The sequence below is a fragment of the Narcine bancroftii genome, chromosome 5, assembly GCF_036971445.1.
Source record: "Narcine bancroftii isolate sNarBan1 chromosome 5, sNarBan1.hap1, whole genome shotgun sequence".
NCBI classification, from domain to species: Eukaryota; Metazoa; Chordata; class Chondrichthyes; order Torpediniformes; family Narcinidae; genus Narcine; species Narcine bancroftii.
Window position 1 is genome coordinate 64457114 of NC_091473.1, and position 25163 is coordinate 64482276.

Consider the following 25163-nt stretch of genomic DNA (forward strand, 5'->3'; position numbering starts at 1 on the left):
GGAATTTGCATGTTCTCCTCGTGTCTACATGAGTTTTTTTTGGTATTCTGGTTTTCTCCCACCCTCCAAAACATACAGGATTATAGGTTAATTTGGGTATAATTGGGTGGCACCGATTTAAATGGCTGGATTCGGCTTCTACCATGTTGTAAATGAAATTTTTAATTTATATATGATAGAAGCAGAGAGGTTGCTTCCACTGGCACATGAAACTAGAAATGGTGGACGTTGCCTCAAGATTCAGGGGAGTAGATTTAGGATGTTTATGAGGAGGAGCTGGTTCTCCCAGAAATTAAGGAATCTGTAAAATTTTCTGCCCAGGGAAACACTAGAGGCTGCCTCTTCGAATGCATTCAAGACACTGATGGATGGATTTTTGTGGAATAGGAAAATTAAGGAAGGCAGGTGGAGCTAATTCCACAGCCAGGTCAACCACGATCTTATTGAATGACAGACTAGGCTCGACAGACCAGATAGCCAACTCCTGCTCTTATTTCTTATGCTCTTATTTCTTATGTTCTTATGAACCAATAATTGTTTCTCTTTGCACAAATGCTGTCTGATCTGCTGAGTGTTTCCAGCATTCTCTATTTTTCTAGTTTAAGAATATTTTTCTTTGTCTCTCTTGAGTTAATCTTATGAGAAAGAAAGAAGCAAGGAGAGTCGATAGATATTTTAGCAAGGCGTTTGATTCACTGCAACACTATTAGGAAAATCAAAGCTTATGATTCCCAATGGAAAGTCAGCAGTCAAGACTCTCTCTGGGCTTCAACCCAAAACATTGACTGTCCACTCCCCTCCAGAGATGCTACCTGGCCTGCAGAATACTTGCTTTTTGGTCTCTTAATTCTGGCATCCGCCGTCTCTCATGTCTTGAGTCAATGTCACATAACCAAAGAAGTTGGTTAATGGGATGTTCTGTAACTCAAGAGGCAGTGATATACACTGGTGCAGTGGGTAAATCCTTTCTCTTTGTGGAGTTTGCATGCTCTCCCTGTGACCACGTGAGTCTCTAGCAGGTGCTGTATTTCTTCCCACATGCTAAAGACATACAGGTCTGTGGGTTCATTGGCCATTGCAAATTGCTTCCAAAGCGTAGGTGGTGGGGGGGGGGGGGGGCGGGGTGGGAGGTGGTGGTGGAATCTGGGAGAAGTTGATGGTAACTGTGGAGAGAATACAATGGGGTCAGTGTTGGATTAGCAAGGATGGGTACAGGTACATGGAGACAGACACCATGAAACAGGCCCTTTTGCCCAACTTGTCTGTGCCATCCAAGCTGGCCTTCTGGCCAATCTCATTTGTTTGCATTTGGTCCACCTCCATTCAAATCCTTCCCATCCACATATTTGGCCAAATGCTCTTTGAATGTTGCATTTAAAGCTGCATTGAAAGCCTCCTCTGGCAGCTTGTTCCAGATACAGACTACCCTCAGATACAGATCACCCCTAGAGTTGCTCCTCAGTTCCCTCTTGAATCTACCCCCACCCCCCATCCTCCACCTCACCACTCATCTCTTGCTCTTGAAGAGTGTACCCTGGGGCATTTGCCTTATTCATACCTCTCATCATTTTCTTTCTTCCTTTTTCAATCTTTTTATTAAGTTTTAGATTAATAAACCTAAGAATGATAGAAAGAGATCGGGATTGCATTAACCATGATTAACAAATACAAACACCGATATCGAGCAATCTACGTAAACTGAGCTTCCCAATCTCTTAAATGCCTAATATGAAAAGGAATCAAATTTTATTACAAAAATATCCCCCTAACTATGAAACAAAACAAAAGCTGGGCTACCACGTTTCAGTGGTTAAACAATTATTTTGTGGTTAATTCTGCTCCTTTACACTCACAGAAAAAAATGTTGAAAAGAATTTGGAATTCTCATAATTCTCTGACATTGCTTCTCAGGCTCCTATGCTCTGGGGATTAAAGAGGTGGTGGGTCAACTGGCGCAAGTCCACGTTGTATGGCTCCACATCGCAAACATTCAAATAGGAAAGGCTGGCGAGCTTAGAGCATGGGTTAGCATGTGGAATTATGAAATTGTGGCCATTAGTGAAACTTGGTTGGAGGGTGGGCAGGACTGGCAGCTTAAGGTTCTGGGTTTCCATTGTTTTGGATGCTATAGAATGGTGGTGGGTGGGGGGGGGGGGGTTGGTGGATGAAAGGGGAAGGAGTGGCATTGCTCATCAGGGAAAGTATTGCAGCTGGGCTCATCAAAACAGACCAAAGGGCTCATCTACTGAAGCTATATGGGTGGAGCTGAGAAACAGGAAAGGTATAACCACACTCATGGGTTTGTTTTATAGTCACTGAGAAATGGAGGAGAAAATCAGTAGAAAGATATCAGGCAGCTGCAGGAAACATAAGGTTGAGATAGTAGGAGATTTTAATTTTCTGCATATTGACTGGGAGTCCCATACTGTAAAAGGGCTGGATGGCTTGGAGTTTGTCAAATGTATTCAGGAATGTTTTCTAAACAATGTATAGAGGTACCAACGAGAGAGGTATGTGTAGTGTAAGAATATGTGTAGGGGAACCTTTTGGGTCCAGTGACCATAATGTCATTAGTTTCAACCTCCGGTTGAGATTCTAAACTGGAGAAAGGCAAATTTTGAAGAAATGTGAAAGGATCTAGAATGTGTGGATTGGAATAAGTTGTTTATGGACAAGAATGTGTGAGGTAAGTGGAAGACTTTCAATGGTGAAATTTTGAGAGTACAGAGTTTGTATGTTCCTGTCAAGATGAAAGGAAAAGTTAAGAGGCATAGGGAACCTTGGTTTTTAAGGGATATTGGGGATTTGGTTCAGAAGGAGAGAGGTGTTTAACAGGTATAGGCAACATGGAACAAATGAGGTACTTGAGGAGGTTAAAAAATACAAGAAAAACCTCAAAAAAAAATCAAGAAAGTTAAAAGAAGACATGAGGTTGCTTTGGCAGACAATGTGAGGGAACGTTCTAAGGGTATCTACGGGTATATTAAGATCAAAAAGATAGTAAGGGACACAATTGGTTGTCAGCTGTGCATCGAGCCAAAAGCAATGTGAGAGGTCTTAAATGGTTTTTCTGCATCAGTACTTAGTCAGGAAATGGGCACAGAATCAAGGAAGTTAGGAAAACAAGGGATGATACAGATTAAAGAGGAGGAAGTTCTTGCTGTATTTAAGCAAATAATGGTGGATAAATCCCCAGGGCCTAAAAGGTATTCCTTTGGGCCTTGAGGTATGCTAATGTAGAAATTACAAGGGCTGTGGCAAAAATATTTAAAATGTCCTTAGCCACAGGTGTAGTTGCAGAGGATTGGAGGGTAGCTCATATTGTTCTGTTTTTTTAAAAAACGCTCCAAATGTAACCCTGGAAATTATAGGCTGGTAAGCCTGATGTCAGTACCAGGTAAATTATTGGAAGGTGTTCTAAGAAATCGGATATACAATTATTTGGATAGCCATAGACTGATTAGGGATAGACAGCATGGCTTTTTGCTTAACCAATCTTATAGAGTTTTTTGAGATACCAGTAAAGATGATGAAGGATATGGTGCGGATGTTGTCTACATGGACTTTAGTAAAGCCTTTTACAAGGCCCCACATGGGAGGTTAGTCAGGAAGGTTCAGACTCTAGGTATTAATGGTGAGGTAGTGAATTTTATTCAACATTGACTATGCGGGACAGTCCAGAGAGTAGTGGTAGATGATTGTTTTTCAGACTGGAGGCCTGTGACTAGTGGTGTTGCTTAAGATTAGTGCTAGGACCATTGTTGTTTGTTGTCTATATCAGTGATCTGGATGATAATGTCATAAATTGAATCAGCCAGTTTACTAATGACACTAAAATTGGAGGCATTGTGGACTGCAAGGAGGGCTTTCAAAAGCTTGCAGAAGGATCTGGACCATCTGGAAAAATGGACTGTAAAATGGCAGATAGAATTTAATGGTCCTGGTTCCCAGGGCCTCAGACAAGTGTGAGGTTTTGCATTTTGGAAGGACAAACCAAGAAAGAACATAAATGGTAAAATGATAGAGCGCTGAAGAGTGTGGTAAAACAGAGGGATCTGGGAATACAGATACATAATTCCTTGAAAGTGGCATCACAGGTGGATAGGGTTGTAAAGAGCTTTTGGCACATTAGCCTTCATAAATCAAAGTATTGAGTTAGGAGTTGGGATGTTATGGTAAAGTTGTATAAGATATTGATGAGGCCAAATGTGGAGTATTGTGTGCATCTTTGGTCTCCTAACTACAGGAAAGTGAGGGGAGATTTGATTGAGGTATTTAAAATTATGAGAGGTTTAGATAGAGTGATCAATATCGCACCGGAGACCTGCATAAAGGTGGGACCAGTGTACTAATGCGACACCACAGTGAGGTACAGATAGCATAGAATGTTACAGCACAGTGCAGGCCCTTCAACCTGCATGGACCATCATGGTTCAACCTCCATGATGTGTCAACCTATGTAAACTACTCCACACAATCTTAACCCTTCCCTCCCTCACGCCCATAACCCTCCATTTTTTCTTACATCCACATGCATGTCCAAGTGTCTTTTGAACGTATCAACCTCCACCACCAGTAATGCATTCCAGGCATCCACCCCCCCTTGGTGTAAAAAGACTTACCTTTGACATCACCCCTAAACTTTCCTCCACTCACCTCAAACAGATATATTCTAGTATTTGCTATTGTTGCTCCAGGAAAAAGATGCTGGCTCTCCACTTTACCTCAGCCCTTCATAATCTTATATATATTGTCTCCTCTCACCCTCCATTGCTCCAAAGAGAAAATCCCCAGCTCTGTCAGCCTTGCTTTATATGACATGTTCTCCAATCCAGGCAACATCCTGGTATATCTCTGCACTCTCTCTGAAGTATTTACATCCTTCCTGTAATTAAGCAACCAGAACTAAATGCAATATTCTGAGTAATTTCTTCAAAGTGTTGCCAGTCTGTGACCCTGGCTCATAGCAGGGTTGGGAGGGAGGAAGGGTGGTTTTTCTCTCTCTCATTTACTGCCCCGTCCACTGCAGGCCTGCAATGAGTTCACGACACATGTCATGAACCTGCTGCGGGAGCAGAGCCGGACGCGTCCAATCTCACCGAAGGAAATCGAAAGGATGGTCAACATCATTCACCGCAAGTTCAACTCTATCCAGATGCAGTTGAAGCAGAGCACATGTGAGGCAGTGATGATCCTCCGCTCCCGGTTCCTGGATGCACGGTAGGTAGCTCAGATACATGGCCTGCTTATCATAGTTTGGGAGCAAGCAAGGCTCCATTTCCTTTGTTTGCCCAGTGAAGGCACATAAAAAGGGGCCACTAGTCCAACACCACTATGAAGACAAGAAGGAGAAGCAAAAGAGAGTCTCCTCAAAAACATCGAGGTCCATGGGTCCTGTCACCTCCTCTGATGCTACCGCCTCTTGTGCCCCTAAAACTTCCACATCCGCACGGCTTCCTGTCCTGTCCAGTGGTGAACCCAAACTCCAGTTCATCTCCCTGGTTCCCAACCCTAGGAAGCTATCAGCGCCCAAGACCTCAGGAGCCCTGTTCACCATCAGCAACCTCACAGACCCTGTTGTTGGAGAAATGATCACAAACTAGAGTGTGATTTCTTCCTCCCTTGATCCTGATATCTGGTTCCCAGGAGCTGATATCCAGTGTGAGGGACCTGAGGGGAACCTGAGGGGAACCTTCTTCACACAGGGGGGTGGGTGTGTGGCATGAAATGGTAGAGGTGGGGACAATTGCAACATTTAAAAGATTTTAACAGATACGATATGGCATGAGATGAGAGTTTATTGAGATATACATAAGTACCATGTACACAGTGCCAAAATTCTTATTTGCTGTAGTCATACAGGTACGTTAGAACACCAACTACAATAGGACACATTCAATTGCCACAATGTGTCGTGAGTCAGAAAAAAGGTACAAGTTTTCATGATGACAGTTTGTGCCAATAAATGTGGTGTTTCAGTAGTGCAGACAGTCCTTTTGGTGGTCCTGCAGTAGTTCATGGAACAGGGATTTGAAAGGTTTAAGGAGATATGGGCTGAACACAAGCACATCCTGATTGGCATGAATGAGTTGGGCCATATCACACAATGATGCATCCAGACAGGACATTCTCAAATGTGCTTTTGTAAAATGTAACTCATACGTTATTATTCATACCTTGAGGAAGGGCCAAAATATCAGTAGAATATCTTTACCTCCTAGGGACGCTGAGTTCCTCTGGCATTTCTGTGTTTTTACTACAATCACAGAGTCTTCAGACTGTCTGCAAAAAACATCACTCCTGTAAAATATTGTCAAGATGGGGGCTAGTAGCCTCGACCTCGTCAATCTCTTCAGTAAGTGTAGACCAGTGGTTGTTAAACTGCCCCCCTACACTCACATTTCACCTTAAGTAATCCCTATGCTATAGGTACTCTGTGATTAGTAAGAGATTACTTAAAATGGTATGTGAGTGGAAAGAAAAAGTTTGAAAACTGCTGTTTTAATCGTAACTAATGAATCATTATGTGCACATTTTTATAACTCCAAAGGAAATGGGTCAATGACAATTTTTCTCAAGCAAAATATTTCAGTAACAATTGGGTCTAGAGCAGTGATTCTCAACTTTCCCTTCCCACTCATATACCACCTTAAGCAATCCCTTACTAATCTTATGGCACTTATGGCAAAGAATTTGCTCAAGGTGGAAGGTGAGTTTAGGGGAGCAGTTTGAAAACCACTGATGCCTTCCTGACTAATAAGTAGGTGTTGTGGTTAGATTACTGGTAGAATTTCAAGAGGAAGTAGTTAACTTTTTTAGGTAAGTTTTAGTGAGGTAGGTCATAAATTATGTCCTGGAATAGAAAAGAGATGGAAAGAAGAATGGGGGTTTAACAAGGGGATTTCAAGGTTTAGAGTATTAAAAGTATGGTTACTCTGGGCAAAAGACTCTTTGCATTTACCCAATCTATTCCTCATGATTTTGTACACCCATCTTGGTTACTCGCTTCCGCCACCATCTACTGTCACATGGCTTCCAGCTCCGTTTATACGCCTCCCAGTTTGGTCCTGACAAGGAGCCCAGGTACCTCTCAGTCCTGATGAAGGATCCCAGCCCAAAATGTTGACTGTCTTCCACAGATGCTGCGTGAACCACTAAGCATCTGGAGTCATTCTTCCCTAAATATGGTGAAACATCTTTTTTATGCGTAAACTACAACTGTGAATAATAGTTTATATTTATTATTTATTTTTCTGTCTGGCCTTGGTAGTAATTTGATGTGTCCTATTGTAATTGGTGTATCTCACATAACTGTGATTTCAAATTTCAGGTTTATTGTCAATTACATATATTTCATCACGTACAACCCTGAAATTCTTTTCTGTGGGTGAGGCAGAATTATCACTTATTGGTAGTGTAAAAAAAAACTGTACACATGTAAATAAATAAAGAAATTATTCAGCAGGTAAGAATTTCAGTGCATCTGTGCATTGTATTTGTGTGTATGCAATAAATGCATTCTCTTTACTCATACGTAAACAAAGATGTGAAGTTCAAAAGAAATATTGCGGGAATAGAACTTTGTGAAGGGTAAATGGATGGTTGTATTTAGGGCTCACTCAGCTGAATTTTACTTGTCAGAATTATCTCAGGGATAATTATTAATGACTGCAGCTTTACAACACTACAACAGCAGGTTAACTAAGGCTCCCTCTTCAAGATGTGGCACCCAGATCAAGAAGGGCTGAGCTGCTTCTGATCCACTGCATTCCCTCTCATCCTATCCAATGTACCTCTACAAGTCCAATCCCTGTTCAATGTTCCGCTGACCTACTGTTGACATGGAGTTTGCATGTTCTCCCTGTGTAGGCCCTACCACTCCCCTCAACCCCCACCCTTCTGGTGTTCTACAGTTTTCTTCCACATCCCAAAGATGTGTGGTTAATCGGATAATTAATCTTGTGAATGGAGCAGCAAGAGAATCAGGGTGAGGGTGACAGGCACATGAGAGAGGATGTCAAGCAAAATTAGTGAGGGAATGGGACTGATGGGATTGCTATGCATAGAGCTAGCATAGACATGATGGATTGAATGGGCTCTCATGACTATGCTTGTTCTCTGTGTGCCCCAGGTGTGTGGGTGAGTGGTAGAATTCCCCTCCCAGATTGAACCCATCACCCACACATTCGGAACAATTTACAGTAGTCAGTTAACCTGCCAACCCGCACACCTTTGGAATGGGGGTGGCAAATGGAGCACCTGAGTGGGTTGCAGGGAATCCCTTGCAGTCACAGGGAGGACATACGCACTCCACACAGACAGCACCAATGGTTAAAATTGTATGCAGGTCTCTGGTGCCGATAGGTAGTGGCTTCTACTTGAATGGATCACCTGTTGTTAATTCACCAACATTGGGCCACTGACTCTATCAGGCCACTGGCACCTTGAGACAGAGATGTCCCTGTTGGGACCTGGAGATGGCCCTGTTGGTACCTCAAGTTTGGGGATTGGAGATGACTCTGTTGGGGATTGGAGATGGCCTGTTGGGACCTGCAGATGGCCCCTTTGGAGTCTAGAAGTGGCCTTATTAGGACTTGGCCCTGTTGGTACCTCAAGGTGGGTCCGTTGGGGACTGGAGATGATCCTTTTGGGCTTTGGGGAAGCTCTGGGAAAGGATGAATGAAATGTGAGCTGGTGGTAATCACAAGGGAGTGGCAGGGAGTGGGTTTTCCTTTCTTTTTTGAAATCTTTTTACTTTCAGGAGAAAAAGGCGTAACTTCAGCAAGCAAGCAACGGAGATCCTCAATGAGTACTTCTACTCTCACCTCAACAACCCGTACCCCAGTGAAGAAGCCAAGGAGGAACTGGCGAAGAAGTGTAGCATCACTGTGGCACAGGTGAGGGCAGTTCTATCAGTGAGAGGGGATGGCAGGATTCCCCTGGTCACATTGCACTCCCTCTGAACTCTAAGCATGTCACAGCACATTTTAATGGTAATCGTTTGTGATCCTGTGAACCCGTGACATGCAGGGGCGTTACTCCGAGTGAGAAGCCAACATTTATCCCCTACATGGGAAGTAAAATATGCAATCCAGATATGTTGTCCATGCCTTTGGGACATGGGAGGAAAGTGGAGTGCCAAGGGAAGCCATGCAAACTCCACATTGACAACTCTAGAGATCAGGGTCATACCAAGGTCTCTGAAAGCTGCGTCACTGTGCTACCACACTCAACCTCTCATTATGCAATGATAAGGGGCTAATCAACAATCTTGTTGTACGAGGCCCTTTGGGTAGGAGCGATCACAATATGATCGAATTCTCACTCAACATGGAGAGTGATGAAATTAAAACTGAGACTAAGGTCCTGAAATTAAATAAAGGGAATTATGATGGTATGAGACGGGATTGATTGAGTGGTGTTTATGGGGGAGTTGACTGTGGATAGACAATAGAAAGCATTCACAGATCTAATGGAGAAATTGCAAAAATCGTTTATACCGATTTGGCATAAAAATAAACCAAAAAAGGTGACTCAACCGTGGATAACAAGGGAAATTAGAGACAGCATTAGGTCCAAAGAGAGAGCATATCAATTGGCCAAAAAAAGTACCGCAACCGAAGACTGGGAGCAGTTCAAGATGCACCAAAGGAGGACAAAGGGATTAATCAAGAGAGCAAAAATAAATTGTGAAAGTAAGCTTGCGGCAAATATAAAAACTGACCGCAAAAGCTTTTATAAATATGTCAAGAGGAAAAGATTGGTGAAATCCAGAGTAGGTCCTTTGCAGTCGGAATCAGGGGAATATATAATGGGGAATAAGGAAATGGCAGACCAATTAAATTCTTACTTTAGTTCTGTTTTTACAAGAGAGGATACAAATAACCTCCCAAGGATGTTGGGAAACATAGAGACTAATGCAAGGGAGGAACTGAAAGAAATCAGTATCTCTAAGGACATGGTCTTGGGGAAATTGATGGGATTGAAGGCAGATAAATCCCAAGGGCCTGATAATCTACATCCTAGGGTACTTAAGGAAGTGGCCATTCAGATAGTAGATGCTTTAAGAATTATTTTCCAGAACTCGATAGACTCAGGATCAGTACCCATGGATTGGAGGGTAGCTAATTTTAACCCACTATTTAAAAAGGGGGGTAGAGAAAAAGCAGGGAATTATAGGCTGGTGAGCCTTACATCAGTAGTGGGCAAAATGATGAAATCCATTATTAAGGATGTAATAGCGAAGCATATGACTAGCAGAGAAGGAATCGGACAGAGTCAACATGGATTTACAAAAGGTAAATCGTGCTTGACAAATCTATTGGAATTCTTTGAGATGGTGTCAGGTAAAATAGATGGGGGAGAGCCAGTGGATGTGGTGTACCTGGACTTCCAAAAGGCCTTCGATAAGGTCCCGCATAAACGACTGGCTTACAAAATCAAGGCTCATGGGATTGGGGGCAAAGTATTGATGTGGATTGAGAACTTTCTGGCAGGTAGAAGACAGAGAGTTGGGATAAATGGCTCGTTTTCTGAGTGGCAGGCGGTGACCAGTGGGGTGCCACAGGGATCTGTACTGGGACCCCAGCTGTTCACAATTTACATTGAGGATCTGGATGAGTGGATTGGATGTAATATCTCCAAATTTGCAGATGACACTAAGCTAGGAGGGGTTATGTGCACGGAAGAGGGGGTCAGGAAGCTCCAGTGTGATTTGGATAAATTGAGGGACTGGGCAGATACATGGCAAATGCACTACAGTGTGGATAAATGTGAGGTTATCCACTTTGGTAATACAAACCGGAGGGCAGATTACTATTTGAATGGCAATAGATTAAGAGATGGGGAAGTGCAGAGAGACCTAGGAGTACTTGTACACCAGTCTCTGAAGGCGAGCATGCAGGTACAGCAGGCGGTTAAAAAGGCAAATGGTATGTTGGCCTTCATATCAAGAGGGTTTGAGTATAGGAACAAGGATACCTTACTGCAGCTGTACAGGGCCTTGGTGAGACCCCACCTAGAGTATTGTGTGCAGGTTTGGTCACTTATCTAAGGAAGGATGTTCTTGCAATGAAGGGAGTGCAGAGGCGATTCACCAGGCTGATACCTGGAATGGCAGGAATGACTTATGAGGAAAGATTGCGCAAATTGGGATTGTACTCACTGGAGTTTAGAAGATTGAGAGGGGATCTCATAGAGACATATAAAATTCTGGCAGGACTGGACAGAATGGATGCAGATGGGATGTTTCCAATGATGGGAAAATCCAGAACCCGGGGCCATGGTTTGAGGATAATAGGCAAACCATTTAGGACCGAGATGAGAAGGAATTTCTTTACCCAGAGGGTGGTGAATCTGTGGAATTCATTGCCACAGAGGGCAGTAGAGGCAGGTTCATTAAATATATTTAAGAGGGAATTAGATATATTTCTTCAGTATAAGGTTATTAAAGGTTACGGAGAGAAGGCGGGGACGGGGTACTGAACTTTAAGATCAGCCATGATCTCGTTGAATGGCGGAACAGGTTCGAAGGGTCAAATGACCTACTCCTGCCCCTATCTTCTATGTTTCTATGTTTCTATAGCTCAATCCATCACCCAATTATAGATTGAAATGACCTTCCAAACTACTGTTCTAATCCATAGTCTTTCCTGATTCTAGTTAGTACTAATGGGCCACAAAGTCAACTCATCAGGTGCCATGCAGATGAAAGTAAGGAATAGAAAAACACCAGAATGACTGAGAAGCATAGAAGCTGCAGATGTTGTTATCTTGAATGAACACTGAGAGCTTGGAGGGACTCAGTTGATCAGGTAGCATCTAGAGGAGAAATAGTCAGATTTGGGTGGGGACCCTTTATCGAGACTAAGGTGTGGTGTGTCAATATTATGTATATAAATGGGGAGGGGAGGGTGGAGGAGAAGAAGTGGCTGTGGCAGAACCTGCTGAGACCCTCCTGTCCCAACTGAAAATGCTGACTGACATTTATTCCCCTGGATGCTGCATAACCCACTGAGTTCCTCAGAATTTCGTCAAGACTCTGGAATCTGTAATGGTGCTAACATCCCAGGTTAGGCTACCACTGGCAGATTCTGTCTGAATCCGTTCACTGTTCTGGAAGAATTAAGCCCAGGTTCCTGAGAGAGTGGAGAGGAGAGTTGCCAGTCTGGGTCCATGGATGGGAGGGTTAGGAACAGGGTCACGCTGGAGAAGCTGAGGAAGCTGTGGCAGAAATTTGACATGCCTGCAAAATGATGATGGATGAAGAAAAACTAAACCAAGTGAAGGCATTCCCTTTAACTGATAGTACAAGGACAATGGACAGTTGGAATGATTTGGGTCAGGGATGCAAATGTGAGGAAGACCAGTTTTCTTTCTTTTTCTCTCCCTCTATCATTTCTCCTTTTCTTATTTTTCTCTATTTTTCTTTTTCCTTCTCTCTCTCTCTCTCTCTCTATCTCTCTCTCTCTCTCTCTCTATCTCTCTCTCAAAGCCAGTGATTTGAAAAAGGAATATGATTGACGTTTGAGGGTAAGAATCTTGCCAGGCTTGAGGTAAAGAGTGGGGGAATGATATTGGTATGGTAGCTGGCATGTGTTTGATGGGTTGAATTGACTCCTCCAGTGCCAGAACAGCTCAATGAATCCATTGCTTTCTATTATGCAACAACTCCAACAGAAGCAAGCTTACTCGATCCTCAGGTGATTGGGTACTTTCAGAGACAAGAAGCACTCAGTGAGTGACTGAGGGGAAAGTGCGGAGATGGAACTAAACAATATATAGAGGAGTAAGTAAGTTTTGCACTCTTGCTGAAAGATTTTGCAATCTGTGAGCAGTTTTGGGCTCCTTATCTCAGGAAGGATGTGTTGACATTAGGCTAGGCCCAGACAAAGTTTTTGAGAATGATCCCAAGAATGTTTAGTTTAGTTTATTTATATAGCATATTTATAACAACTCACATTGACCAAAGTGATGTACAGATCAAAATTACAACTCAACTTAAGCAGCTATTTAAAATGCAGTATAAAACGGGTACCCAAGGTTCAGAATTGTACATACAACATGGAACAATCAATAATCACCTCAAAACACTTGCAAATAAAAGTACAGCTTCAGCCTGTTAAAGAGTTAAAGGAAGGGGCTGATTCGTTGGGGGAGAGGAATGTTGTTCCACAGTTTGGGGGCTGCAATAGCAAAGGTGCGATCTCCCCTGAGTTTGTGATTTGAGTGTGGAACAACCAAACTCCCTAAATTGGCCGATCTGAGGGGTCTTGAAGTGGAGTAGGGTATTAGGAGATTGGTGGGATAGGAACTGGCTAGTCCATTAATGGCTTTGTAAACAAACTGGAGAACTTTAAAATCTATTCTGAGCGAGCCGTTCTGGCAGCCAGTGAAGGGAGGTGAGAATAGGGATGAGATGGTCCCTCTTCTTGGCTCCTGTCAGGAGCCTGTCTGAACAAGCTGCAGATAGGATAATGACGACTGATTAATTCCCATGTATAGAGAGTTAGAGTAGTCTAAACGGGAGAAAATGAGGGCATGGATAGCTTTCTCAAGGACTTTCAGTGACAGGAATGATTTGATTTTGGCAAATAGTGTGGAGCTGGAAAGAGCTAGCTTTTACTACTGCATTGACTTGTTTGTCAAACTTAAACGTGGAATGGAATATCACACCAAGAGATTTGATGTGTGGTTTATGAGCGTGGATAAGTTACCAAGAGTATTGGAGATACTTTTGGTGGAGTTGATGGGGGGGCTGGGGGAGCAAATAGGATAATCTTAGATTTGCCTTTGTTTAGCTGCAAGAAGTTTTGTGCTATCCAGCACTTTATGTCCTCCAGACAGTCATTGAGGCTGGTTATCTTCACTTGATCGTTGGGCTTCAGGGGGAGATAGAACTGAGTATCATCAGTGTAGCAGTGGAAGGAGATGCTGTGTTTTTGGATGATTTGGCCGAGGGGAAGCATGTATAAGGAGAAGAGAATGGGGCCCAGAATAGACCCTTGTGAACCCTGCAGGAAAGGGTAGCAGAGAAGGATAAAAATTTGCCAGTGTTGACTGAGAAAGTTCTATCACTAAGATTTAAACTAGTCCAGGGCCATGCATGATCCACAGTATTGAATGCTGCACTAAGGTCCAGGAGAATTAAAATGGCGGAACTTTCTGAGACAGTGGCGAGGAGCAGTTCATTGTATACTCTTAGTAAGGCTGACTCTGTGCTATGCTGAGCCTTATAACCTGACTGGAATCTTTTGGATATGTTGTTTTGATGTAGGGCAACAATTGGCTAAGAATAACTTTTTCGAGGATCTTTGACAGGAATGGAAGTTTAGAAACAGGTCTGTAATTTTTGGGTGCGGTGGGGTCTAAGTTGGGTTTTTTCAGGAGGGGCTGGACCACAGCACACTTGAAACAAACTGGTGGCCAAGGAACAGTTAATAATTGCAAGGATGCTTGGACTGGCTTTGTCAAATGAGAGGAGCATTTGATAGCTCTGGCGCTGAGGCAGTGGTTCTACTTGAATGGATCACCTGTTATTGATTCAGCAACCTTGGGCCACTGACTCTCTCAGGTCACTGGCACCTTGAGATGGAGGTGGCCCTGTTAGGACCTGGAGATGGCCTTGTTGGAGCCTAGAGGTGGCCTGCTGAGACATGATGGTGACCTATTGGGATCTGGAAGTGGCCCTAATGGGACTTTCTGGAGTTTAGAAAAATGAGGGGGGGATCTCATTGAAACCTATTGAATACTGAATGGACTGGATAGAGTGAAAGTGGAGAGGATGTTTCCTATGGTAGGGGAGACTGGAACCAGAGGGCACTGGCTCAGAATACAAAAATGTCCCTGTAAAATGGAGATGAGAAGGAATTTCTTTACCCAGATGGTGGTGAATCTGTACAAATTTGTTGTCATGGATGGCTGTGGATACCAATTCATTGGGTATATTTAAGACAGAGATAGATAGTTTCTTGATTAGGAGGTAATCGAAAGTTACTGGGAGAAGGCAAGAGAATGGGATTGATGGACCAAATGGCCTAATTCCGCTCCAGTGTCACATGGTGTGTTGCTTTTTATGTCCCACTCTCCGCAATTCCAGATGCATCTGCTTAAACTCACAGGCTGTCAGCATCACCTTGATTTTTTTCTTTGTCACCCTCTGGCAGGTGTCAAACTGGTTTGGTAACAAGCGAATCCGGTACAAGAAAAACATAGGCAAGTTCCAGGAGGAGGCAAATCTGTATGCCGCCAAAACAGCGGTAACTGCGACAAACGCGGCAGCTCAAGGAAGTCGAGCCAACTCCCCGTCCACTCCCAACTCCACTGGTGAGTGCTTATGGACCACCTTGCACAGCCAGACATTAATCAGGTCTCCAATTCGAACCACTCTTAAAGGACACCTCCACCCCGCATTGTGATGAAGGAGAAGCTGAAAGATCAATTCTCATTGTAGGGAGTCTGGTATCTCTTCTTGTAACACACTGGAAATCATGAGCTCAGCAGGTTCTCCTCTCAGGCAGGCAAAGCATCTGCTGAAGTTTGAGAGGCGCAATGCTATTACAGCGCCAGCGACCCGGGTTCAAATCCGACGCTGTCTGTAGAAGTTTACACCTTCTCCCTGTGACCTGCATGGGTTTTCCCCGTATGCTCCGCTCTCCTCCCACCCACCAAAAACATAACGGGGGTTAGTAGGTTAATTGGGTGTAATTGAGCAGCACAGGTTTCAATGACCAGAATCAGCTTCTACCGTGTCATAAATAAATTTAATTTCATTTAAATTTAAATAATACTCTTCACCCAGAATTATGTCTATTTCAGAATGATTGAAAATGACTAAATTACAAATGCTGAAATGAAGCGTGGAAATATTCAGCTGCCTGGGCAGCCACAGTGGGGAGAAAAGCAGATTTCAATCATCGACTCGGCTTCTCTCTGCGCAGCTGCTGCCTGACCAGCTGAGAGTTTCCAGCAGCTGCAGATCTGAGTGATCTTCTCCAAAGCAAAGGGGCAGCACCTTCATCTCCAAAGGCAAAAATCCGATGGCTTGTTCTGAGTCCTCCGAAACCTTGATCAATTGGCTGCACAGATAAAATGTCACTACAATGTTAATTGACCTCTCAGCTTGGGCACAATTGTGATTTGGTAGGGCTAGTCAATCATAACCAATGGTACCTTATGATGGATGAATAAGCCTTGATGATATTAGGATGGGATGTGGAGCAGTTGGTGATGAACTCCCCCTCCATAGGTGCCAAGTTAAAGCTGCTTTCTCAGTCACTGGTTAGCATTGTGTGATGGCCTGCTGCTCATTGAGCTCCATTTTGGGAGTTTCTCAGCAATAAGATTGTCAGCAAGGACTAATTTCCAAAGCCCATTGACATTTGGAAATCAATGTATTTGTTTTCTTTTTTTGAGAGAATAACAGGGAAGTAAGTTTTCCCTGTCCCTGTTCAATCCTGAGAACAGAGGACTTGGTATGAGAGGACCCTTCAGTGTATCCCTTGGGGTACCTCATACATTTTGAGGGGAAGTGCCTGAACTGAATGGCAATGAAACAAATAATTTCCAGCAGAGGAAGATGTCACAGGCCTCATTGGATACTGTGAAGAACAAATGGACTTCAACCTTTCAACTTCAGCCAGAACCTCTCTTCAGGGATCCATCACAGCTGATGCAGTTGTCCTTGGCACTGTGGCCACCAGCCTGAACCGCAGTCTTAAAATTGAATCCCAAAAGCTTCTCATGCACCATTATTGTCTCTGTGGGGAGAGAGATCACTCACCTATCCAATCTAATTTTCCCCAGTCTCCCACCCACTCCTTCCATCCATTTGCACATTCTCTTCAGCTGCCTTTGGTCCTCCAGATGTGAATGATGTCACACCGAATGATGATCCCCTTTTCATAAGAGCATCTGATCAACCAAGACAACCAGTAAAGGTTTATTTTACTAATTATTTCTCCCTTCAGTTCAATGACGTGCTGGATTCCTGCAGTGGGAAGTTGAGAGTCCAGAGTGAATAATTGAATTTATTTTTTTATGGGAGACTTGAACTCAAATTGCTTCTCCCCAGCAATTCCCTGGACTCAATAAAGAGCTTCAGCTTGGAATGTCAACTATCCTTTTCCTCCCACAGATGCTGCTTAACTCAGTGAGAGTTCCTCCAGCAGGTCATGTTTGACTCCAGGTTTTTAGTCTGTCTTGGAAATACTAACCCAGTGACGTTACCTCAACGCTACTGTAGCCTGGTGTGTGGAGCACTTGAGCAACACTTCTATCTGAACCTTTATTTGCTCTCTATCCAATTAATGGTGGAAGTTGGGATTAGTGTCAATGGATACTTGATGGTCAGCATTAACACAGCAGGCAGAAGGGCCTGTTTCTGCTCTGGAACACATTGACTTACCTTCAACAAATTATCATTGATCAGGGAACATAAATTTAAGCCAAGAAAGGTGACCTTGAACTCATTTCCACAGGTGTCGAAATCCTCATCACAATTAAAAGGATATGAACTCAAGTAGTCTAACTCAACTGACCGGCAGTGAAAAGACTTACCCTATTAGGCTGGATGCTTTATTTTCCATTAGCGTGAATATGATGGACTGATGACCTCCTCCATCCATTAATTTTTATGAATGAAATTAATAAATACCTCACCTGCACAGATCTAGAATGACATCAAAGCTTTTCATTGTTTAAACAGAAAGTACTGGAAATATTCAGCAGGTCAACCAGTTTCTATGGAAAGAGAAATTGTCCTCATGTTTCAAGTTGGTGACCTTTCTTCAGAACTGGGAAAGAAAGAAAGAACACAGGCTAGTGTTGAAGCCGTAGAGAGGGTGAGGCGGATGGACAGGATGAAGGGAATATCTCCGATAGGGCGAAGGTGGCATTATCTGGGTGATCCCAATGGTCACAGATCCATCTAATTGATAGAATAATGAGCAAAATTAGAAGAGGAAACAAAACCAAGGGGTGTGTTATGTCATAGATTCATAGAGTTGTACAGCATACCGACCAACCATTTGGCCCAGCCTGCCCCTTCTACTATTCTAATTCCCCTTTGTCCACTCAAGTACCATGGTCTCCTCAGCCTTGGAGATTCAATTTCATGTTTAGATTCTTCTTCCACGTCACAGCATTAATTGCCTCTGTCACCTCTTGAGGCATTACATTCAAAGGCTCCAGTTACCCCTCACATACCCTGGAAATTTCCTCCTTCTTACCTACAAGCCCGTGCTCCTTGTCGTTAACATCTCCATAATGTCAATGCTGGGAAATTCACCAAAAGGTGAATGTTGGGAATAGTCAATTGTGAATGCTGGCTCAATTTTGACATTTATGAAAAAATGTGGACAGATACATGAAGGGAAGGATATGGTCTGGGTGCAGGCAGAATAATAGTTTGGCACAGACTAGATGGGATGAAGAACCTATTTATGTGCTGTTGTGTTCTATGATGAAGCATTGTTCAGGAGTTGATGTTATGGATGGCTAACTTTACACTGGAACTGACTGGACCTGATGCAAATAGGAAAATCTAGCCAACTGAACCTGTCCATTCGAGATATGATGAGTTCCTCATGCCCATGATGGACTTGATTGGAATCAGTGCACAGCATAACCCACTGGAAGAACTCAGTGGGTGGAGCAGCATCAGTGGGGAAAAAGAACAATCAGCATTTCAAGCTGGAATCCTTCATTTTTTTGCTCCAGATTCCAGTATCTGCAGTCTCTCTTGTACCCTTGAGTTCATGGATGCTGGATCTCTGAGAGAGGCAGTGGATTGAACTGGGAAAAACCCCATGCCAAAGAAGAAACACTCTATACCAAAGTACGGCACCATTTACACTGCTGGTCAAAGGCAGACTGATATGTTCAGCAGTAAGCAACATGGGTACAAAGCTTCAGAGGGCTCCAGCTCCTGATGATTTGCAACCCTTCACTGTCTCCCAGAAGCATGGTTGTCAAAGAACCTTGATTATAAACTTTGAAATAAAGATTGGACCTTTTTTTTTTATTGGCTGACCTCATTATACCCCAACTGATCCTCGGGATATGAATGTTTGCCTCTTCCCCAAGAAGATTCCAGCAACTCTGTGATCAGGAGTGGTTCTCAGATGGTGCACTGCCATCTTCTATACAGCTGCCTCCAATCTTTACCTCATTTGCTAATTATTAAATCACCCTTTCACTCATGCTAGATCTCAGCTGAGCAATCTCATCTGTCCCACTCCCCATCACAACTTCCGGGGGTGTCACTGCTTTTCCCTCCCCCTACCTCCTGCTTTGCTTTCAGCAGCCTGCATTGATATGGTGAAGGACAGAGCAGTGCAGCACAGGAACAGGTCCCCTGGGCCACATATTTGTGCTGAACTTGATGCCCCAGAAAAAATAAAACTTCTGCTGTGTGCACTTGATCCATGTCCCTCTATTCCCTTTACATTCATGCATCTAGTGAGAAGCCTTTTATTGGCTCAGCGAAACCCCAGGGTGTTTCCACAGGGCTGTGGCCAAACTTGACTCTGACCCTGGATAATAAACTTTCCCCTGATGACTAGAACATCTTGGAGGCAGATGCCATGACCTCATTCAGGTCAACAGATTCTTCCCTGCGTTGATTTCACAGAACCAGGTGGATTCTAATTGGTTCACAGGATGGATTTCATGACAAATTCCAGTTCTAGCCTTGTGTGTTTCATGTTGGATCAAAGCTAGGGATATGGGCTGTGTCTCTACCTTTCCCTCCTAACCTTTGACTGTCCAAGCAGCACTGGTATCCTAGCTGTGCGGGGTGGCGGGGGGGGGTGGGGGGGGGAGTTGCTGTGGGTGGTGGGGGTAGGGCTAGGTCTCTACTTCATTGCAGGCTTGTTTTCCCAGCTGAAGGTTTCAGTGAAAACAGGGCAGATCTTAGCAAGGCACACACAAATCGAGCCTTGGTCCAACCTCCTGTGCATCCACTGGGTCTCTGGAGCTGTGCTTAAAGGCAAATTTAGAGTCAGCACAATGGTTGTTGCAATGATGGTCGAGGGGCAGGGGCCTGGCTGGTCTTCCTGCTGACGTTCTCCGTCTTGGTGGAGTTCATATGTTCCTTAATGTGTGTGTCTGTGTGCACATGTGCATGTGTGTGTGTGTGTGTGTGTGTGTGTGTGTGTGTGTGTATGAGAGTCTGTGGTATTGTGAGTGTTTGTGTGTGTGGGGGCATTTGTTTCTGTGCATGTGTGATTTTTGGTGTGTGTGTGTGTGAGAGAGGGGGAGAGTTTGTGTGGGTGAGAGAGTTTGTATGTGTGAGGGATAGTGTGAGAGTTTGTGTGAGTGAGAGAGAGACATTGTGTGGGAGAGACTGAGAAAAAGTATGTGTGAGAAAGTATAAGAATCTATGATGTGTGTGCTTGTGTGTGAGAGAAAATTGTGTGTGTGTGTGTGTGTGAGTCTGGTATTGTAGATGTTTATGTATTTGTAGGTGTGTGAGTGGGTGAAAGAGAAAGCTTGTGTGTGGGAGAGTTGGAGAGAGTTTGTGAGTGAGAGAGAGCTTGTATATTTGTGAGAGAGACTGAGTGAGTCTGAATGTGCGAGGGGAGAGAGTTTGAGAAAAAAGTATGAGTGTGAGATAAGAATTTATGAGTGTGTGTGTGGGAGTGTTTATATGTGTGTATGTTGCAGCTTTATGACTGCATACACATTTTTATCAATGTACACATGAGCTTGTATTGCAATGTTCCACATAGAGGTAACATTACTCGGTCTGGTGTATACAGTATGTGTCCCACTGCACCAGTTTGATTGACTCCAGACTTTTTCCTCCTCAGAGGCAAGTTGGGTGAGAAGAGATGCTTTGCCAGCAGCATCCAATTCCAACATGCATCAAGGGTGGTGTCGCACATCTCTTTTCTTTTCAAGATAAACAGTGCAATTATATAACAAATTACAAGAAAAAGAAAACCATAATTTCAAAGCCCTTACCACTGTATAAGGTTGAAAAAAATAACAAATGTGTGGGTATCAAATGACAACAACCTGGGAATAGATAGCACAGCAATAAAGCATATAACAACCTAAAATTTAGGATTATGATAATAATCATGCCTTTATGAAATTAATTTTTTGTATCTTTAATGGCATATCTAATTTTTTTCTAAACTTAAACAAAACGTAATATCATTTAACCATTGTGTATGTGTAGATGGAGTGTTATCTTTCCATTTAATCAAAATTGCACGTCTGGCTTTCAATGAGAAGTAAAACCTAAAATTCGGTTTTGAGTTGAAGTCAATAAAACGTCATTATCTTGAATTGATCCAAACAGAACAATTAAAAAGGCAAGGTTTCCAATTTAACCTTAAGAATCACTGATAATGTTTGAAAAATATCTTTCCAAATATTTATTAAACTAGGTCAAGTCCAAAACATGTGAATGAAAGAAGCCCCAGCAATTATACATTTGTCATATAGAGGGTTTATAACAGAGTAAAAACAAGATAATTTAACTTTAGACATATGTACCCCATGGACCACTTTAAATTACAATGAACAGTGTTGTGCACAACGGGAAGTCATATTAATCAAATTACAAATGGAGACCCAAACCTCATCAGAGAATGAAAGATTGAAATCCTGTTCCCATTCTCTCTCAATCTTAACTAACGAGGCCATTCTTAAATCAAGCAAGTTGTTCTAAATTAGAGATAATTGAACCTTTATGAGAAAGCTGTAAATCAAGAATTTTTCCCTTAGGAATTTCCGTAAAAATCAGATATCAGGGATGTCTAACCTGTAAATATATTTAAAAAATGCGTGTTTGGTAAGTTAAATTTAACCATCAATTGTTCAAAAGAAGCAAAATTATTTTGAATAAAAAGGTCTTTAAAACTTTTAATGCCCAATCTGTGCTAGTTATTAAAAGCTGTATCCTGCAACGAAGGTTTAAAAAAAGTGATTAGATATAATAGGGAAAAATTCTGAAATCCAAAAAACCTAAATTGTGCCTATATTCTCAAACTATATTTAAATATTGGATTATAAGTTAACTTATATAAAGAGGAAGACAAAAAGAACCCTAAAATTTCCAATAAAGAAGTATTCTTTGTAAAATTTCTACCCATGAAGGACGGTCAACCATATTATCCAATGTAACAAAAAATTTAACAGAAATAATGATCGCCCAAATAATATAATCTGAAATTGGGAAATGCCAGTCCACCATTCCTTTTATCCCTTTGAAGACGAGCTTTATTGAAGTGAGGGTATTTCCCCTGCCAGATGTAGGAAGATATAATAGAATTGAGTGAATAAAAAAAAGATTTAGGTGTTGGTATGGATTGAAAAAGGTACAAAAATTTAGGTAAAATTTTAATAGAGCAAATACGACCAATCATTGAAAGTGATGAAGGTGACCATTTCAATAATAATAATTTAATCAGATTAAATAGAATGTTAAAATTTTCCTTAAAAAGATGTTTATAACTTAGTAATTGTAATGCTGATAGAAGTAAATTGATTCTGCACAATCTTAAAAGGAAAATTAGAATAATTTGATATAAAACCATTTGAAGGCAAAAGTTCGTTTTTATGCAGATTCAGCTTATATAAGAAAACTGACTAATATGGGAAAGCAAAGCCGATATACTTGATTTTAAAAAAAAAACCTCTGGATTAGAAACAAAAAGCAAAAGATCATCTGTATATGAGGAAACCTTATGTTCATTGCCATTCCTGAAGACCCCAGAAAAATCTCTACTTTCACAAAGAGCAATTGCTAAAGGTTCCAATGCGCATCTCATTGAAATGTGATTGGGGGAATTACATCAGATTTTGATGGGTGGTCATTGACTCTACCAGCATTGCTTGGAGGGGCAGTACCTGCATTTGGTTAATCATGGCCACAGGGGATCACGGTAGGTATGCTGGTTCAAGATCGGATATTCTCAGCAATATTCTTCAAACATGTCTCACCCAGCTTGGAATCCTCTGGATCTCACTCTCACTCTTTGGTGAGCCATTTTCCACCACTGCCATTGGCTGCCCCACCACATTCCTCCTGATCTCCCTCTCACCACACCCCTACCCTGACATCTCACTCTTGCTGCCTTCGTTTCCCTGGCTACCCACGGGATCTCATGTTCATTATTTCCATGGAATCGACTGACATCTAATCAACACCCATGTGAGATGTTTCATGGCTGATGTTTTGTCAGGCATACGTGCTCTTGGACAACAAAGTGCAGATAACCTCTTGTCCAATGTGATGCATACATATTCCACACTTTAACACTGACAAGTCCATTGACATCTTTTGAAACACAAAATGCCCTGTTATTGTGGCAGTGACTTTGATTCTTAGTTTTACTGCTTCCTTCCTTCTTCATGTCTCCTTTTCTTGCTGACCTTTGGGAGAGTGTATCTCACCTTATTCTCATTTTACCAGCTTTCTTTCCTCCATCTCTAACCCTCCATATCCCCCACCACCAATCTTCTTTTCTCTCATTGCCTCCTTTTCTCTCCTCTCCCATCTTCTGCTTTTGAGTCTCCCCTCTCCCTCTCCTCCATTCCCCCACCACCCTGACCCCATATTTCTCTTTCCTCCACTCTTCTCCAACCCCATCCCTCCTCCCCTCCCCCATCTCCTTGTGCAGAACCTCAGGAGAGATTTAAGTGCTGGAAAGCCATGGCAATGGGAAATGGAAAAGAGCAAGGGAGGGCCTGATTCTCCTGTCAGTCATGAACTGTGAGATGGTCGCTGTGCCTACACAGGCACAATGCAGCTGGAATGACCCAGCTTTGACCCAGCTCCCTCCTGCTGCTTCCAGTGACCATCTCTGTTCATGTACCTAAATCCTCTGGATGCAAAGGAAAGGTTCCAGAGCACAAACCGAGGTGCTGTGCAAAGTCATCTATGCTTTTGAGTTACTCCTACCTCACGTTTGCTCCAAACTGCACAATATCTGCCACTTTTATTCCCCCCTCGTTCAGTCTTCTCTGTTGCTCTTGCTTCTTGCGGGCTTGGAGGTATACAAAATTAGCAGAAGAACAGATCAAATGAACAAAAAGAATTAAGTTCAAGTTTATTATCATCACGATTTTACACATACAACCCAATTAAGCATCTTCTCTCCAGACCATGGTGCATGCATAAAAATACACAAAGATCACAGAAATAATCAGAATGAATATTAGGGTGCTTTCACAGTTACAGGAGTTCATCAGTTTCACAGCCTGTGGGAAGAACCCATTCCCCAGCCTGGCTGTTCAGATTTTGATGCTCCAGTACCACCTTCTTCATGTTAGTGGGTTTGAGTTACTGTGCGATGGATGGAAAGGGTCTTCTATAATTCCTTAAGCCCATATTTAGACAGCGCTCCCATAAATTTCATCTACGGAGGAAAGAAAGATCCCGGTGATTCTCTTTCATCATTTTGAAGATCCTCTGGAAAGTCTTCCTGTCTGATGCTTTGCAGCGACCATACCAAACAATAATGCAGTCAGACAGGACAGTCTCAAGTGTGCTCCTGCAAAAGTTTGTCAAGATAGGGTCCAGTAACCTTGCCCTCCTCTGCCTCCTTAGGAAGTTTAGGCACTGCTGCCCAGTCTTTTGCTCAGAGTAGGGAAATCAGTAACCAGACAACAAAGGTTTAAGGTGAGGGGGGAAAAGATTAAACACCTCCTCTGCCTCCTTAGGAAGTTTAGGCACTGCTGCCCAGTCTTTTGCTCAGAGTAGGGAAATCAGTAACCAGACAACAAAGGTTTAAGGTAGGGGGGAAAAGATTAAACACAAACCTGAGGGGTAAATTTGATGGGTGAATTAAATGGGCTGTTGGAGGATATGGTGGAGGCAGGTAGTATTCCAATGTTTAAGAACCATTTGGATAAGATACATGGATAGGATTCATTTTGAAGGTTATGGGCCAAACGCAGGGAGGGGGGACATTTTGGTCAGCATGGACAAGGTTGGCCGAAGGGTTTGTTTCCACACTATGACTGGGAACCCTTGAAAACATCAACTGCGGTAAGCATATCATACCTGGGCTGATGGTTTCAGATGATAACCAGTCCTCCACTGGTTGCCAGTGTCAATAACCCATGGCACATGAAGACACCTCCAGTGCCACTTCCTCTACAATGGACAATAGCAGTAACAGCATGGGGGTTCATCGAGAGGTGCAGCA

At 42.8% G+C, this 25163-nt stretch overlaps 1 protein-coding gene across 8 annotated transcripts in view; it reads left to right on the plus strand.

The window, feature by feature from the left end:
- Positions 1-25163, plus strand: part of LOC138763454 (pre-B-cell leukemia transcription factor 1) — a 389485-nt gene that overhangs the window by 305964 nt on the left and 58358 nt on the right. For 4 of the 8 annotated variants that reach the window (XM_069937625.1, XM_069937629.1, XM_069937626.1 and 1 more), the window contains 3 exons: positions 5030-5220; positions 8762-8897; positions 15165-15324. In XM_069937625.1, coding sequence (XP_069793726.1) covers positions 5030-5220; positions 8762-8897; positions 15165-15324 — 487 coding nt within the window. Of the gene's footprint in view, positions 1-5029; positions 5221-8761; positions 8898-15164; positions 15325-15816; positions 16145-20810; positions 21138-25163 lie in introns of those variants that run through there. The other 4 variants (XM_069937632.1, XM_069937633.1, XM_069937630.1 and 1 more) reach the window with 4 other exon arrangements.